At 43.8% G+C, this 17,662-nt stretch overlaps 1 protein-coding gene across 13 annotated transcripts in view; it reads right to left on the bottom strand.

Annotated features, from left to right (window-relative positions):
• FRMPD4 (FERM and PDZ domain containing 4) overlaps positions 1-17,662 on the bottom strand; it is an 826,395-nt gene that overhangs the window by 241,011 nt on the left and 567,722 nt on the right. The window contains exon 1 of one of the 13 annotated variants that reach the window (XM_021080626.1): positions 11,172-11,320. The exons of the other annotated variants lie outside the window; for them this stretch is intronic. Within the exon in view, the coding sequence (XP_020936285.1) occupies positions 11,172-11,176 (5 nt within the window). The 5' untranslated portion in view covers positions 11,177-11,320. Of the gene's footprint in view, positions 1-11,171; positions 11,321-17,662 lie in introns of those variants that run through there. 13 annotated transcript variants of the gene reach the window in all.

Here is a 17,662-nt window from a genome sequence, read left to right as displayed (position 1 = left end):
ATCACTGAGCCACAATGGGAACTCCCTCCATCCCGAATTTTGGTTACGGCCTTTTGTTGGGGTGTATCAAATATTAAAGGACTTAGATTTGATCATGTTCACCTTCTAAGTGTCCTAGACAGGCAGGATGAAACCTCCAGAGTCAAACATGCATATATAACGCACCTTTCCTTGCAAGACCAATGAGGGCTTTTGGGACATTTTATCCTCTATGAACAGCTCTCTATACATTTCTATGTGTCTGTCCGATGTCTGCCTGGTCCAGGGTATCAAGGGGACGCATGATTGGGATCCCATGCACAAAGGGTGATGACAGGATTAGAATATTCTTTTTACTCGGGTCCCATGTGGGGCACTTCTGTCACCTGGAAACCTCAAGTCATGCAAGCACCACGGCAGATGAGGTGTTTCTGAACGTTAAGGAACTTAGCAGGAATGAATAGTTTCCTTTCTGCAAGAACTTCATCGCCCTGATTTTACACAGAGCCTGAATACAGACACAATAAGCTCTGAGCGGCAGGCAACTTAATCCTCCCTTTAATGCAGTCATAATGATGGTAGCCCCCTCTTGTGAGATGACACCTCCCTCCATGCTCCTTTGTCATGTTTCCATTTTATGCCATCTTGCTGTTAGTTGATGTTGCCACTGCATGCTATCTCTTTTGTGTTCTGTTCAAAAATACTTCCTTTTTAAAAGCTTAATTTGTTCTAGCGCTTTGATAGCATCTCAAGTAGATACAGCTGCAACCAAATCACTTATTTATTCCCGACAAAAAATTTACATACATCGGCTGAACATCGAGGCAAACGCTCCTTCAGTCCCCTAGATCCACGGAAACGAAATTCAAACACAACCCCAAAGACAAACTTGATGGGTGGGGGTAACGCTAAGAAACGGCATTTCTGCCTCATCTCCCCACAGTCACTCATTCTTACAAAATTCACTGATGCCCATCTCCGCTCACTGTGTTTTGACCATTCAATTGCAGATGTGATTGTCATTTGTTACACAAATGGCTCTTTTCATGAAGAAATGCAAAAGAGAGCACTTTAGTGCTTTGTAAAGTACCTGAGTACCAAAGGAAATAGAGACGGTATCAAGAGACTGTGAGGAAAACAAGACCTTCATCTGTCCTACTTTCCATCTCGGGTTTTGTTTTTTTTTTGTTTTTTTTTTTTTTTTTTTTTGTAGCTCTGATTTAGTGTCAATTTGAACAATTCACGAAGTATAAAATCACATCCTCCCATTAGACACTACCCACGGAAAGGATCTTATGTAGAAGAGCATGTATGTTTTCTGCTGCCTTGTTTGCATTAAATTGGAACAGATTAACTTAATGTTGCATGAAAATAAGGGAAATGTCATCTTAATTAAAACCTAGTAGTGCTGTCCTTTTGGCTGAAAGTCAACGTGAACCATCCATTTCTTAAAAGTAAACAGCTCGTTTTTCCTGATGGCTCATAAACAAGGTTTTTATCTTCATCTCTTTTGATAAGTCAGATGGGCACATGTGAACTGTGGACCAGCTAACTCATCATGTGAGAATGAAGCCCTAACATTTTGACAACTTCGCACACTGAGACTTGTCCAATAGGGATGAGCAGTTAAAACGTCGATCAGTGTGGTCCTCCGCTACTCAAATATGATGGAATCATTGTCAGGAAAGAAACACTTTTTTAGTAGACACAACAGAAAGCTATACTTTATCAAAGGACCCTGAAGTTTCCTTCAGGCTGAGATGAAACGCAGTCTTCAGCTGTAAAGGGATACCATGTTGGAAATTTCATTAACCAGCTAGATGGCACAGCACAAGTTGGCCTGGTACAATGGAGCGTGTGATGGAGGTAAAACTCTCAATAGTTAGTTGAACTGGCCAAGCCTGCATATACAAGCTGTTTTTCTTTCCCCACCAGAACAGAGTGATGATAAGCCTTGAAGTCTGCACAGGATATTTCTAACTGCCTTAGAACTGCATAATGAGTATTTTTGAGCAAGTATTCAATCAAGCATGCACTCCTGTAGCAGGCACACATAAAAGTTTCTACAGAAACATACACACAATTCTCCCCATTTCTGGAGACAAATACAGGAACAGAGAAGTGATGGAACTAACTAGAACCTTCCAGAAATGAATCGGTTCAAACACATCAAAAAATTTTCTTGCCTTTTCTTTTTTTTCCAGGGCTGCAGGTGCGGCATATGGAGGTTCCCAGGCTAGGGTGGAATTGGAGCTGTAGCTGCCAGCCTACGCCAGAGACACAGCGATGCCAGATCTGAGCTGCATCTGCGACCTACACCACAGCTCACAGCAACGCCGGATCCCTAGCCCACTGAGTGAGGCCAGGGATGGAACCCACAACCTCACAAACACATCAAAATTAAAAAAATTTTTTGATGCTCGTTAATTGGATCCTACCTTCCCCAAAATGCCACCGGAGTCACCATGTGCTTAACTCCAGCTCCTCTCCTGGCTGTTGATTTAGCACGGATGGTCCAGGCCTGAAAGCACGGTCGTCAGGCACTAGCAAAGGTCGGGGCTCCCTCTGTGTCCTTCACGAACGGGGTTCTGGCTCTTTCCTTGCTTTCTTCCTCTGTGATATGAAGACTGTAGGCCCTCAAAAATGGGAGTTCTCTGACTCCTGTTTAAGTTCCAAAGACACCACTGTGTTTTCAGACATCACAGAGGTGAGGAGGAGAAACAGATCATAGGAAGAAGACTGGGAGAGATGGAAATCAAAAAGAAAAATCGCAAGATCTCAGGCCTGCTGAGGGACGACCACAGCTGCATTTGGGGAGACAAAAGAGGCTCTAATCACATACTGTAAAAGTAAGATCCTTTTTTCACTGCAGGCACTTCAAAGGGGAACAAAAGAAATACTGAGAAATATATTAACGCTGTTTTTGTCCCAGCCTAACATTTTGTTTGCCTGCTTAGTCTCAAAGGCACTAAGAACCAAAGCCTCATTCCTAGAAAAAAAGGGTCCTATTTGTACTCCTGATTCTCCATTTGTATCAATGAGATGTGTATTGACAAATGCTCTAATATTCAGATAGGAAGTATGTTTTCGCCATTCTTGCTTCTCTCACACCCACCTCCTCCAAGTGGGATCACCATCTCTTTCGGGAATACAAAGTCCAGAAGTCTCACATAAAATCTAATTTCAAAATGTTTTATAGATACCTAAAACCTTTTAGGAAGGAAATGCAACAGTTTAATGACCTTTCTCCAGAGAAAGAATGAGGGCAGGGAAGTTGACGGCTCAACCCAGGCATGGCAACTCAAGGTTTCTATTTAACAGCAAAAAATATCTACCCTCTGCATGTTTTGATGTTTTCAAATAGATGTGGCAAGAATGATTTATCGTCAGGAGTTGTTCTTCCATTACATATTCCTTTCCTTATTTTGGCTTGTTCTCGAGAGTTCTACAACCTGCATTAATCATGCAGTCTAGGCATTGCATTTATTGCTCGCTCTGTCCCTTCATTTAATCTTACAGCTCACAACTCTCCCAAGCAAATGCTTATTAAAACTTAGGTCTTCCATAGCAGAAGTTCAGCACCAAAGGTGATTTAAGTGAACCTAGGAAACCTAGCTGAAATCCAACAAAGCATTTGTTTTAAGGCACAAAGGACAGTGAAAAGCCAGGTGTTGAGACATTCATTACAGGGTTTTGGAAGGCTTCTTTCTCGAGTGTTTACAATAAACACCAATGTCCCTTCTGTTACTGAGCCAAAAGGACTGTTGAGCTGGGAGCCCTGGGGCCATCAGGACACTGAGCCAACAAGCAAAATAAAATGAGGGACCATCTCACTACATCCTTCCCTTCAATCACTCATTCTAAGAGTAGAAATGCTTCTTAGTTTGGGATTATGTAATTTCTTCAAAGCAACCATATTTTGTTTCTCCTTTCTTCGTCCATGGGAGTTTGTAGATGAGGGAAACCTGGAAAACTTTAGAAAGTTAGAAGGTATGTGACAGAGTCCTTTTAATCCTAAATTCCTCAGGCTGCCTTCTGTATTTCAGAGGCGATTACTTAAAAGAAAAATGCTATGCATAGAGAATCAAAATTCTAACTACTGGGAAATAGATAGGACACTTAATGAAATAAGTGAAATAGGTAGGACACTTAATGGAGTAAGTGAAGGAGGTGGTGAACAGGTCATTGGCTGTGGACTGTCATCTGGGGTGATGTTTAAGGAGGGCGCTCCAGTTCCTGAATTTCGTCTTCTCTTTTCATTTTGGTTCCGTCACTTGGCCTACTCAGAATGACCACTTCTATTTTTAGAGGTACAGCACTGTAGCCCCTCATCTACCTGTCATTTTTCTACAATTCCAAACTGTCTCTTAATTATGGAAATAGCTCTATTTTGTACAGAATTACTGACCATGAGAAACTAAAGTAACACATCAAATGGGAAACTGTCCTTCCAGGGGACACGCAGCTCCAAGGATCTTGCCCTTGCTGTCGCATACATAGATTATTAAGAAGGCACTGGTTAGGGATGGGGCGGGGTCAGCTCTCAGCTCTGCCCCTTAGTCTGTGGCTACAGTCTGTGGGTCAGACTGTCAATTGTCCAGGCACAGGTGGACACACACACCCCCCCTAACTTTTGAAACTGTAATGTCTGGGATGACCAGAACTTTCTGGATGTTGGGAAAGGGACAACAGCAAAGCTTTCTTGTAGATCAAAGCAAAACGAATATTAGCTAGTGAGAAGAAGCTAATCCTTCTGGGGCAGCAGCACTGCCAAAGCTGCTTTCGTTGCCTCCTTGTGGGCCAATCTGTGCTTGTCATGGGCTTATAAGGGACAGTTTGATGGCCACTGCTAGTCTTACCTCAGGGGCCCCGGGTAAATGGTCTCCCACTTCTCTGTCTCGGGTTTCTCTGAAGGTGCTGAGATGTAGTCCAGGTGCTGCTGGGAAAACCCTTCTTCTACAGGAAGGGATCCATGAATAATTACACCTCAGCTTCCGTCCTTCAGGACAAGGTGAGGCAAGTTCTATACCAGGATATTTTTAAGGTACTTTTAGCTATTTTAGGTCTCTGTCACAACTATTCACTCCGTCCTTGTAGCACAAAAGCAGCCATAGCGATCATGGAAACACCTGAGTGTGGCTGTGTGCCAATAAGTTGATTTACAAAAACAGGCCACTGTTTGGTCTAAACAGTGGGTTTGAGCCCTAGACGCCCACGCTGCTAACCTACGGTCTGTTTCGTTTCTACTGCTTTTCTCATTTTTTCTCGTTTTTCCCTCTTCCCCACTCCAGCTGCCTGGAATCACCTCCCAAATCAACCACCTGCCCTCGCATTCTCATCTCAGGGAGCAGGCACAGGGCCCGCTCAATGTGCGCGGATAGACGCAACAAAGAAGCATACATGATAAAATGTGATCCTTGTCCAGTGGCTGCGCTGCCCTGGCAGAAATGGATGCAGACTAGAAAATGCAATAAGGATACATCAGCAAGTTCCGGACCTGGGTTTACTCCAGTATTAGAATAAATTACAGCATCTTTATATTCTGTGCCTCATAGGCATCATTTATTGAGGACAAAAAGGATGGCAAAGGAATGTATTTGGCTCACTAAGGGCTATAGCCTAGGAAGTGGAGTGATGACAGGTTCTCAGGGCTGGTGAAATCGCCCTTGAGCTGATTACAGGCCATGTGATTTTTTCGGGGGCAGTCCTTCTAGAAAACTCTGCTAGGAGCTGGTCTGTACTTTCAGGATTTAGTAAACAGTGACAAAGGGGGGCATTCCTGCTCAAAACAAGGGAGCCATGATAGGAGTGCCTCAGAGGAGACCTCTTTAATGGCTTCTCTGAGAGCTTTTTCTCAGTTCATCAAATTCTTAGAATTCCTTTTTTTTTTTTTTTTTTTTTTTGCTTGTTTGTCATGGATAGAGGAGGCTTTGGCTCTACCTACCCTCTCTTAGCTTATAATAATAGCAAGAGAAAAAATATACTACTCTTTTTTTTTTTTTTGTCTTTTGTCTTTTTTTTGTCTGTTGTTGTTGTTGTTCTACTCTTTTTTGATAACTGTTAGGTATGATCTTAATTTTTATTTTCTAGGAGACATATACTTAAGGGTTTCACTTACTAAGACTTAGACGTGATAGTGGACCGAGCAAACACCCCTTGAAGAGAGTTCCTCTGTCTACTGAGGTTTACTGAATGAGAGGAATATGGAAAGCGGGCAAATATTTGCCTACTTTCCCTAATGGTATTAAGGGATCTCTAACTGCAGAAAGTTGCTAATGGTAAGTTACTAATCCTATGGTCAAATATAAGGCTCCCAACCAGGGCAGAGTCCATAAATTCCCAAAGATTCAGTGTTGAAGTTTCCACATGAAACACTAAAACAACGTGATAGCTATCCTATTTCAATTTGATGGCTGGTAGGGCTATATTGCTTTCTAGTTCCTTCTAATTCTTTTTCCTTGCATTTATTCATTCATTCATCAACCAAGCATCTATTATCTACAAAAATGGGAGGTGGTTGGGAACATTGTATTCACTGTCCCTTCTCTATGGGCAGATTTAGCTCCTTATTCCACTGGAAGTCAGGCTGGGACAACAGGCTTGCTCTGGTCAATAAAATATGAATGGAAGTGACGGAACACTTCCTAGTAAAAATGAGTAAGCTTCATCAGGTGGTTCTACCTTCCTTTTGTTTTCTTTTAGCTGATTCCCCAAATGAATGGTAGAAAGCCAGAGATGATTTGCAAGGGCTAGGATGAGAGTGAAAAACTACCTTTGTTATTTTAAGCTATTGAGACTTGGAGAATTATTTGTTACCATGGCAGAATTTCATCAAAGATGACAGAGACATGCATCTTGCTATGCAATAAAAAATTAAAGTTATAGAATATAAAAAGCTCTCTTGTATGAGGTGAGAGTTGGTAGCATGGGCACAAGTTTTGCAGTCAGACTATCCAAGTTGGAAATATACCTCTCCTGTACAAGCTGGGTTAACTTACCCAAGTTTTTTTTAACCTCTGTCAGTCTTACAAATATAGTTCTTAATTTGTTGGGGTGTGGAAAGAAGGGCTGAGACGATACTGCCACATGCACAGCACAAGACACAATAGTTTGTACAGAGGAAGGGCTCGATCCAAATTGTGAATAATGCAAAAGCTATTCAAGGGAACCCACCGTGGCCTTGTGAACTTTCATGAGATAATTTTTTCCTGCTTATTTTCACTGATGACCTCATAGTAATTGTTAATCAAATAATGGGACAATGTATGTAGGGTTACAGAATTTACAAATACTTTTCACTTCATACACTTTGATGGCCTTGCACCAACCCTGTGAGATTGGTAGGTTAGTGATACTTCACAGAAAATATGGGGGTGTTGTGGCTTCTTGAAGTTTGGTCCAATAGGTAGATCTGACAGAAAATCCTGGCATCCTGACTGCAAGTCCTATGCTTTCTTTCATCGCACTGCATCTTATTCTCTGTCAAAATCAGGTCTCCCATTGTACTAGATGGATGAACTCAGAATGACAGGTAAGAATGTACCCCGATCATCTGCAGCAAAGCTCAGTTCTTTCAGAAACTCTCACTGGTGCATCTAGAAAATAACTCCTCATATAGTATTGTTTCTTTTTGTTCCTCTTGATCATCAAAAGGTCATTTTCCTATGGAAAACCTCCCTCCAGCCATTCTTTGACATTTAATTCTCTGCAGTCCATGATCACGTGATTATTCTTAATTGCACTGTGAAATCGTACAGTGTTGTGGAGTTCTTCCAGAAACCTCATTGTTTTCAATGCACACATGACTTTTAGAAGAGATTATAGAGCAAGAAATGTCTTCTGAAGCTTAGAAAAAAGGAATTTGTCATGCAGATGTTTCCTAAGCACCTTGTAGTAAAAATATTTTATTATCCCAACTCTCCAAGGTCTTGCTAGATGGTGAAAAATCAAAGCTTGCAGATACATCACTGATATTTTAGAGACAAGAGAAGCTTGTTGATGGATTCACAGCTGTAAGCACAACTTGTCTAGAATGCTAATATTCACACAGAAACGTATGTATTAAAGCCCAACTTTTACCTAAGCCAATACTAATGTTTATTTTGAACATACTAGGATATATAATATTCTTTTCTGCTTTTTTGAGAAAACCTTTACTGAACAAGTATAGATCTGTTCATTACCAAAGCATTCCCACACCGTTTTTTTTTTTTTTTTTTTTTTGCTTTTCAGGGCCACACCCACAGCATATGGAAGTTCCCAGGCTAGGAGTCCAATCAGAGCTACAGCTGCTGGCCTACACCACATCCACAGCAACGCCAGATCCGAGCCGCATCTGTGACCCATGCCACAGCTCATTGGCAACGCCAGATCGCTGACCCACTGGAGCAAGGCCAGGGATCAAACCCGTGTGCTCATGGATACTAGTCGGATTTGTTTCCACTGTGCCACAAGGCAACTCCCTCTACACCATATTTATTTCAACTGTATTTTCAAAGTAGAATATGCATCAATGACAATCCTTCATGATACTACAGAGGAACAAAGTTTGAATAGCAATCTAATGGTTTAGAACAGTCATATGTTGGCTGGAAGAATTGTGCAACATTAAAGTCCAACTCAGAGGCTCACTGTTGGACAATTAAAACCATGCGGATCAGTGAAGTCCTTGTTCCACACCAGAACCCAAAATTCTGAATTTGCAGATGCTGTTATCCTTAACCTTCAAAAGTCAAGTTCTATTTAGACTTTACTCTGGCACAAAAGGTGCTTAAAGGTTGGTTCTAAATGAGTGAATGAATGAACCAAAGGATATGGTGCAGAACTGTGCCTAGTGGGAAACCCAAACTTCTATCATTTGTCCCATGGTCTCTGACATCAAAGTCATTCAGAACTAACTCTGAGGGATGACACTCTAACCAAGCAATTCGTGGCCCTATTGTTACCTTTCTGCTCCCGCCAGCAAAAATCAAGGAATACTTCCTTAGAATTATTAAGGAGGATTTTGCTGCTTTTAAAAAGAAGACATCCAAAAGGGCTTTTTTTTTTTTCATTAAATACCTAAATTATTACCTTCAAAAGTAAGCAAAAACAACAGCAAATCCAAACCAAACCAAACCAGCATCCCTGCCATTCTGTTATGAACACAGACCTTTCATAGGTACTTTTGTTTTACAAGTGTATCTCCTCTTTAAGAAATGGACCATCTTACTGTTTGGATGGTTGCCACGGCCTAATTCCCTCCTTTATTTGCTTCATTTGTTCTACCCACTGTAGGGAGTTTCGAAAACAAGACAGTAGATAAACACAAGATCTTAAAATGGGCAAGAAAACTCAAAATCACCATTGACCTGCTTCTGTAGGACTCGACTCTAAGCCACAAAGACAAACGCTTGTTTGTTTAAAGAAATGAGTCACATTATACAATTACATTTTGCACATTCTACTCCACCTTCTGCAGTCAAAATCAAAAATGGCGATAATTACGTCCATGCTGGGCTGGAAGCCTAGCCTTGCCACTCGGGAGCTCCAGGACGGCGGCCATCAAGCATTCATCACGTCTGACCAGACAGTCTGGGCAACTTGTAAGACAGTTCTGAGGTAGTAATTCACCGAACTACAGGAAGCCCTCACAGCAGTGCGTTTTTAGAACTTGCAATTTTAGTCTCATCAGTGGTAATTTACAAGTGATTTAATGGTGCTGAATCATGGGCCTGCTTCAACATTTATGAGTGGACATAAAAAGTTATGACAATTTCACAGGAGAAAATGAATATTAATATTAAAAATAGGCTTGGCTTTTAACTAATACTCCATTTCTGAGATGGTGGAGAGGCGGGTTTTTTTAGCCTATTTCCTTCAAAGGCAGGCCCTGCAGAGAAAGGGGAAAATGACAGACACACAACAGTTCAAGGCACTGACCAGGAAGACCACCGCCCAACTGGGAAACGGGCATTTCCCAGTTAAAATAGCGGCTTCCAGCCACTCATGGCAAAGTTTCTTCATCACCTGTTCTTGCTCTCTTCTAGTAGTTTGAGTATGTTGCAGTTATTAAACCAAAGTTAGTCAACAAAATACAATGTAATGCATGACAAAGTATATATACATCTAACTCCACTGGTACATCATAAGCTGTATAAAATTATTTTGGAAAAACTATGAAAATTGCCCCTTAGCACTTCTTGCTGGCCTTGCTGTTGCAATTTGGGTGCTGGCTTTGGTTGACGGAGTTACCCCTGCAGACAAGGCAAGAGGACTCAGCAGAAGAGAGAACATTCTACTGAAAGAATGACATGACATCAGTCCCACGTTTTCTGTCCCATGAGCACATTTTTATATACACGGAAACGGGTTATCAGCCAACAGGGATGATGTGTATGCCATAGGTCCCTTTCTTTTAAGGCTACACCCTGTGGAAAACGCCCTTCGCCTCCCCTCACACACAGGTGGAAGAAATTTCTCATGGAAAACCAGTGAAGGACCAAAGGAGATTCTTCAGCCAATTACAAACACCTTCGGGAAAAGTGGAAAGAGCTATTATTTACTTTTTTTTTTTTTTTTGTCTTTGTTGTTGTTGTTGCTATTTCTTGGGCCGCTCCCGCGGCATATGGAGGTTCCCAGGCTAGGGGTCGAATCGGAGCTGTAGCCACCGGCCTACGCCAGAGCCACAGCAACGCGGGATCCGAGCCGCGTCTGCAACCTACACCACAGCTCACGGCAATGCTGGATCCTTAACCCACTGAGCAAGGGCAGGGACCGAACCAGCAACCTCATGGTTCCTAGTCGGATTCGTTAACCACTGCGCCATGACGGGAACTCCTATTTACTTATTTTTTGAGGGGAGGAGGTTCTACTGTTCTCAGTACTCTAGAAAAGGTGACAAAAGCCCAGGCTCTCTGCACTGGGGACAGACTCAGGTCCAGTCCACCTCTAACAAGCGCTCCTTCGCACACCAGCTGTGTGTTCCACAACTCAATTCTGACCCTACCCACCCACAGACGGCATCCAGTCCCACGGGCTAAGGCTCAATCCCACAAGCCTGCTCCCTGTCTCCCCATTTCAGAGGCCAGTCACAGGTCGGGGCTGACACCTGGGCTTCTGCCCAACTGGCTATAGGCTGGAAGTTCCAGCGACTTAGGTTTGATTAATGACCCAGAGGGGCTTAACAGAACTCAGAGAAAAATTTTACTTACCCCATCACTGGTTGCTTATAAAAAGATATAACTGAGGAACAATGAGATGGAAGAGGTGCAGAGGGGATGGACTGGGGCAAGGCCGTGGAGCTTCCATGCTCTCTCGTGTGTGCCCCACCGTCCCTGCAACCCCCAGCACTCACCAACACGGACGTTTTCCAAACCCTTGCTGCTTGGCTTTTTAAGGTGGCTTCAACACACAGGCATGATTGATTAGCTCATTGGCCAGTGGCGAGAGAGTCAACCTCTCCAGGCCCGCCCCTCTCCGTGGAGGAGGGGGTGGAGGTCTGAACTCTCCAACTACAAGGTCAGTTTCCCAGGCAACCAGCCCCCAGCCTGAGGCACTTTTAAGATTTCACTTCATTAACTTAACAAGAGACACCTTAATGGCTCTCACCCCAGAAGGTGTTAGGAGCTCCCGGCCAGAACCTGAGACTTAGACCAAATACATATTTCTTGTTATCAGTTACAATATCACAGTAGGTTTTACAGAAAAGAATTCAATTTAAGCAAAGACTTGAAGGAGAAAGAAAGAGCCAAGCAGAAGCGGTGCGTAGATCCGAAGGCAGAGGCCGGCTTGGCAAGCTCAAATCTGAAATGGACTGAGCCCTACGTGATGGCACAGGCCACTTCCGGGGCGGGGGGGGGGGCTGTCCCTGATTCAGTGCAAGACTTTGGCTTTGCTCAGAGTGAGGTGGGGAGCTGCTGTCTTCATGTCCTCTGTTGATTTAACATCTCTCCCGGCCGCGGATAAATTTCACGGCAAACCTAAGTCCACACCAAAGGTAGGTATTTTCACCGACGTGGTGGTGACTATTCAAGGCAAAGCAAGTCTCGTTCAGACGCCCCATCTCAGTTGCACGGAGTGGTACGTATTGAGGGGAACGTTCAGCCGCTTCCGGGGGCCACCTCCGCTTCATGCCCTGTCGAGTGTGTGCAGCGGCGAGAAGACTGCATTTCAAGATGCTTTAGAACTTCGTGAGGCCGGGGAGGCCGCTCTGGTTGATGGGACTGCGGTGAAAGAGCGGAGGGGGCACTTCTGCGCACATGGCTTACAGCTGGGAGATGCAGGCCCTCTGCCTTTGCTTCCCCCTCCAGCCTGCCCTCCCTCCTTTCTGGAACACACAGGGCCAGGCTGTGGGCAGAAGGGCAGCTGGAGATGGAAGCGCGTCCCTACAGGGCCGAATCAAAGGGAGAAGGGGCAGGGGTCCTTTGGTGACGGCAGGGTCCATCCAAGCCTTGTCTCCCCCTCGGCCCCCAACTGCAGCCTTTTCTTACAGGAGTCTAACTTCCATCTTTGACGATACTACTTTAATTTAGACCACTATTACAATCGTGAGCATCACTCTCTGTAACATGTAACAGAACCCACCCGAACCTAGTTAGGATGGTTTTGTCATAGGTCCTTTCTCCTCCTTTAGCTTTTCTATTTTATCCAAAACATCTTTCCTGGGAGTTCGCAATGTGGCACAGTGGCAACGAATCTAACTAGTATCCATGAGGTTGTGGGTTCGATCCCTGGCCTCCCTCAGTGGGTTAAGGATCCGGCGGGGCCATGAGCTGTGGTGTGTAGGTCACAGACGCGGCTCAGATCGCGCTGCTGTGGCTGGGGTGTAGGCCGGCAGCTGTAGCTCTGATTCGACCCCTAGCCTGGGAAGCTCCATAGCCTCAGATGCGGCCCTAAAAAGGAAAAAAAAAAAAAAAAAAATTGCTCCTTTGGCTTTTATGTGATACATCCCCCTCCCTCCAAATAGGCACCACAAATTTAGAGAATCTCTTCACAGGAAGAAAGAAAGCCCCCCCCCACCCCAAAACAGCATTTCCTATAATTAAAGATGTCTCGAGTAGTGCATCAGGAAAGTCGGGTCCAAGACAAAGACTGGATACTAACTGGCTGAACTAATCATAGAGAGGGCGTCTGGCACACAGGGTGCCAGAAGGATGGCTCTAAAGATGGCTGGCTCAAATGAATGCACTAAGCAGAATTAGACATGCCAATTGCAGAAAAAAACCTACATATTTCACTAAGTTGAAATATGTAGTTTTCACTAAGTTCACATATTTCACTAAGTTGAGGGATGTTAATCTAAAATTCTTCTCATTTTCCCTCCTCTTAAAACATATGGAAATGGGTTCAAATTTTAGAATAATATTAAATGTCTCATATGCTTGTGACAAGGATTAACTATGATGTAGTAAAAATGAAAAACTTCTCTTTCTTTATTCTTTCTCTTTCTACAGGCAGACCTGAGGCGTACTGGAAGTTTCCAGGCCAGGGGTTGAATCAAAGGCCTGCAGCTGCAGGCCTACCCCACAGCCACCGCAACACCAGATCTGAGTCACATCTGCGACCCAAGCCACAGCTTGTGGCAAGGTCGGCTCCTTAACCCACAGTGCGAGGCCAGGGATCGAACCTACATTCTCACTGAGACAACACTGGGTCCTTAACCCACTGAGCCAAAATAGGAGCTCACGAGAAACATCTTCAGGTGAGACAGGACGCAAAGTAGGTTCTTAAGGAATGTTCATTTGAGATTTCACCATTGTAGCACCAATTCATGTCATCTGTATCTCTTTTGTTTCATTAGTCAAAACAGATCAAATAAAATCTCCTGATATTTTCACAGGGCTGTGAGAATCAGAGCAAATAACAGGTATGGAAGCCCTTGAAAGAGATGAAAAGCATTTTTATTAGCAGTTGCATGATTTGTGTCAGTATTATATTTTGCTGCATTATTTTAAGAACAATTTTTATGTGCATTCTCCAGGTCTAGCCGTTCTGATACTATGATTGCAAATGACTAAGAAATGACATTATCTTTTATTTTGAAGGCACTTAAACAGCTTCCAAAATAGTCCCAGGTGTATTTTCCCAGCGCCATTACTTACAACAGTGCTGAAATACAGAGCAGCAAAATGGTCACTCTCACTTAACACTTGAGGACAGCAAGGATCAAAAAGTTGGAGCAAACTGTCCAGTTACCCAGCTGGGAAGTGACGACGGACATTTTCCACGCGATTCTTCTGATGGCAAAATCCCGTATTAGTTTAATCCCGTGGTTTTTCCCCTCCAAACAATTTCTCAGTGAGCAGATGGATGGCCACAATCAGTTTGGCTAAAAAAAGGTTCTGGGAAAATCCCTTAACTCAGAATTTCAAATAGTACCCTCCCCCCAGGGACCTGTGCATGTCTGAATAGCTCAGCCAGGTCTGAAATAGAGAATTCCTTCCTGTAAGTCCAGGTGTCTGGCCATCAGAGAGACCGTTTTCTGAGAAGAGGTGGCATATTCTAAGCCTGCTTAGAGTCAGAAGAGAGGCTTACCGTGCTGGGGGCGGTGGGGTGCACACCGGGCCGGTAACAGTACTTCTTGGGGAAGGCTGGTGTGAGATCAGATCTGGCTTCCCACACTCATTTTATCAGATGTTTAATGTTCAATGCATCACTCAACTTTTTTTTTTTTCTTTTTAGGGCCCCACCGGTGGCACATGGACATTCCCAGGCTAGGGGTCTAATCAGAGCTGCAGCTTGCTGGCCTACACCTCGGCCACAGCAGCACGGGATCCGAGCCAAGTCTGCGACCTACACCACAGCTCACGGCAACGCCAGATCCTCAACCCAATGAGTGAGGCCAGGAATTGAAACCGCATCCTCATGGATCCTAGTTGGGTTCGTTAACCACCGAGCCTTGAAGGGAACTCCTGCCCAACTCAACTTGAAATCAGATAATATAACTGGTGAGTGCACAGAACAGAAGCACCTTCATTTCAAGACGTGCAACCTATGATCCCTGTATTTCAAGGAAGACAGCAATCATTCCTATTAGTTTTTCTCTCATGAAAAATAAGCAAACTCACTTGCCTGGATAATTTAATATTCCCTAGGCATATGCCAGGAAAATTATTTTCTTTCCAGCCAAAGATTTCTTAACTCAATCAATGGCAGGAATAACATAATACACAAGGACCAAAACTGTACTTCCTGGCTGAATTTGCCTAGCCCATACTGCACATTTTAGCAATGTTTATTTAAAGAAAAGGAGCTCACTGTGGTGTACGTTGCAGACATGGCTCAGATCCCGCGTTGCTGTGGCTGTGGTGTAGGCCGGTGGCTACAGCTCCGATTAGACCTCTAGCCTGGGAACCTCCATATGCCGCAGGTACAGCCCTAGAAAAGAACAACAAAAAAAAAAAACCCACCAAAAAACCAAAAAACAAAAAGGAGCTCATTTTATTTATTGAAGTGCTTCTGGGCCAAGAATTAGGTACATTTATTTTCCTTTTTTTTTTTCATATATATCCAGTGATCCTCTTACTGATCAATAACATGAATTCAAAAGAAGAAATTTCTAGAGAGTTCCCATTGTGGCTCAGCAGGTTAAGAATCTGACTAGTATCCACGAGGATTTGGGTTCGATCCCCGGCCTTGCTCAGTGGGTTAAGGATCTGGCATTGCCGAGAGCGGTGGCATAGGTCGCATATGGGGCTCAGATCTGGTGTTGCCATGGCTGTGGTGTAGGCCTCAGCTGCAGCTCCAATTAGACCTCCTAGCCTGGTAACTTCCATATGCCACAGGTGTGGCCCTAAAAATGAAAAAAAAAAAAGTGAAAAGAAAAAAATGTCTATTCTTCTCAGCTCTAAATGTAGTTATTCTTAAAAGAGAGAAGGTTCTGACAAATGCACAGATCATTTCATTTATCAGGAGCAGTCACTCTCAATAAATTTTAAGAGAAGCAAGTTTTATTTAGAAACAACAAGATGCTTCCACTTTGATTAACTGAGTATACAAATACTCTGTCACTCCCTAGACACGCACAGACAGTGGATTCTAAAGAAGTTCACATAATATTTGCCGCATGCGATTAATTACCCCTCTATAAATACCACCTTAGCAAAACCAGGGCAGTTACCATCCATGACACCTAAATGAAATGGTTCCCCGAAAATCTGAAAGTGGAATTCTTGTTGACAGGACAGTTCTATATAGTGAGAGCAGACATTTGATGGCCATATTACATTTAGTTGGGTGAAATAAAACAGAAAGGAAACAGAGCAAAAATTAAGAGGACTGAGCCAAAGAACGATGTTTCTTTTTGTATCTTGCTTTGATAACAACTGCAAATATGCAATAGCCCCACGTGTCATGCATTGCTTTTGTTCCTCAAACAACATTTTGCCAGGAAACTGTGCAGACTACAATTCACATATTTATCCCACATGTTGGTTAACAGAACAAGACCCTGGATCCATAATGGAGTTAGGTGGTAAATAATGACCGAATCTCCCCAGATCCAGAGAAATACGAGAAGCAGCATTATCCCACCCCCCTGGGAAAGACCGTCAAACCAGATGTATTGGTTCCATCTGAACTTGGTTTCCCCCTACAGCAGAGATGGACTTGACTTTCTTTCCTTTTTACATATCATTTTAAACGTCGCTGCCTAAAACAGTTCACCACAGAAGGAATAAGGAATGTGATTCTGGGGAAAAGAGAAAAAAAAGCTTTCCACAGTTTCTACCTAATCATGGTAGCGTCCTGAGTGACGCAGAAAAGCTACAGGAGGGGACATGCTGCCTGCGAACTTCCTAGTCCTACATGGACTTCATTTGGAAAGTCATCTGAGCCTCTCTTCACTGCCTTAGACTGGTGGTTCTCAATAGGGGTGACTTTGTCCCCTAGCGACACAGGGCAATATCTGGAAACATTTTCAGCTGTCACAACTGGGGGTGAGGGGCAGTGCTGCTGACATCTGGATTCAGAGCCAGGGATTCTGCTAAACATCCTACAATGCACAGGGCAGCTCCCAAAGACAAAGGATTATCTGGCCCCCAAGTGTCACCAGCATCGAGGTTGAGAAGCCATGCCTTAGTTATCCATGCTGCTCCCCTCCTGGCTTGGTTTCCATCACCAATTTAGAACTGGGGTGTTAATTTAGTAATGTTAAACCACAGAAACCCAGCCTGGAGACCCCCATCAGATCTAGTCTTTAGCAGTTTCCCCACTGTCCCAGGCCCCAAGGGACTAGGCTGGCTTGGTGGCATTTCTCTGTGGGAGCGCTATGATCAAGCTGGGCAGGAAGAACTTTTGAGGGCAGGGCTGCCCAGGCTGCTCACTGCAATTGGTAGTCTTGCCCTCCCACCACCAAATGCCACACCACGCTCAAAGACACTTCCAAATGCCCCCAAAGGGGCAGAACCATGCCTGGTGAGCAGCCACCTGAGCACCTCCTTACTACATACCACTCTGAGGCTCAGAAGCTCAAACTAAGGGCTTTGGGAGCCGGAACCCATGCTCTCCTTCAGCCTTGTTGATCAGCGTTCAGCTTTGTTGATTATCTTCTTCCCACTTAAGGAATATTTATTCCCTCTCCCAGGCACTAGAGTCCCTGCCAAATGTGTGACAAAGACAGTGTTTTGCAACATTTCAATATTTTCACCATTGCAAGTTGCTACTGATTAGAGAGATGCAAAATCACTACAGTGGGTGGTGGCTA

Source organism: Sus scrofa, chromosome X, assembly GCF_000003025.6.
Source record: "Sus scrofa isolate TJ Tabasco breed Duroc chromosome X, Sscrofa11.1, whole genome shotgun sequence".
In the NCBI taxonomy this organism is placed as follows: domain Eukaryota; kingdom Metazoa; phylum Chordata; class Mammalia; order Artiodactyla; family Suidae; genus Sus; species Sus scrofa.
The sequence above is the reverse complement of the archived record's forward strand: the minus strand, read 5'-3'. Positions and strand labels throughout refer to the sequence as shown.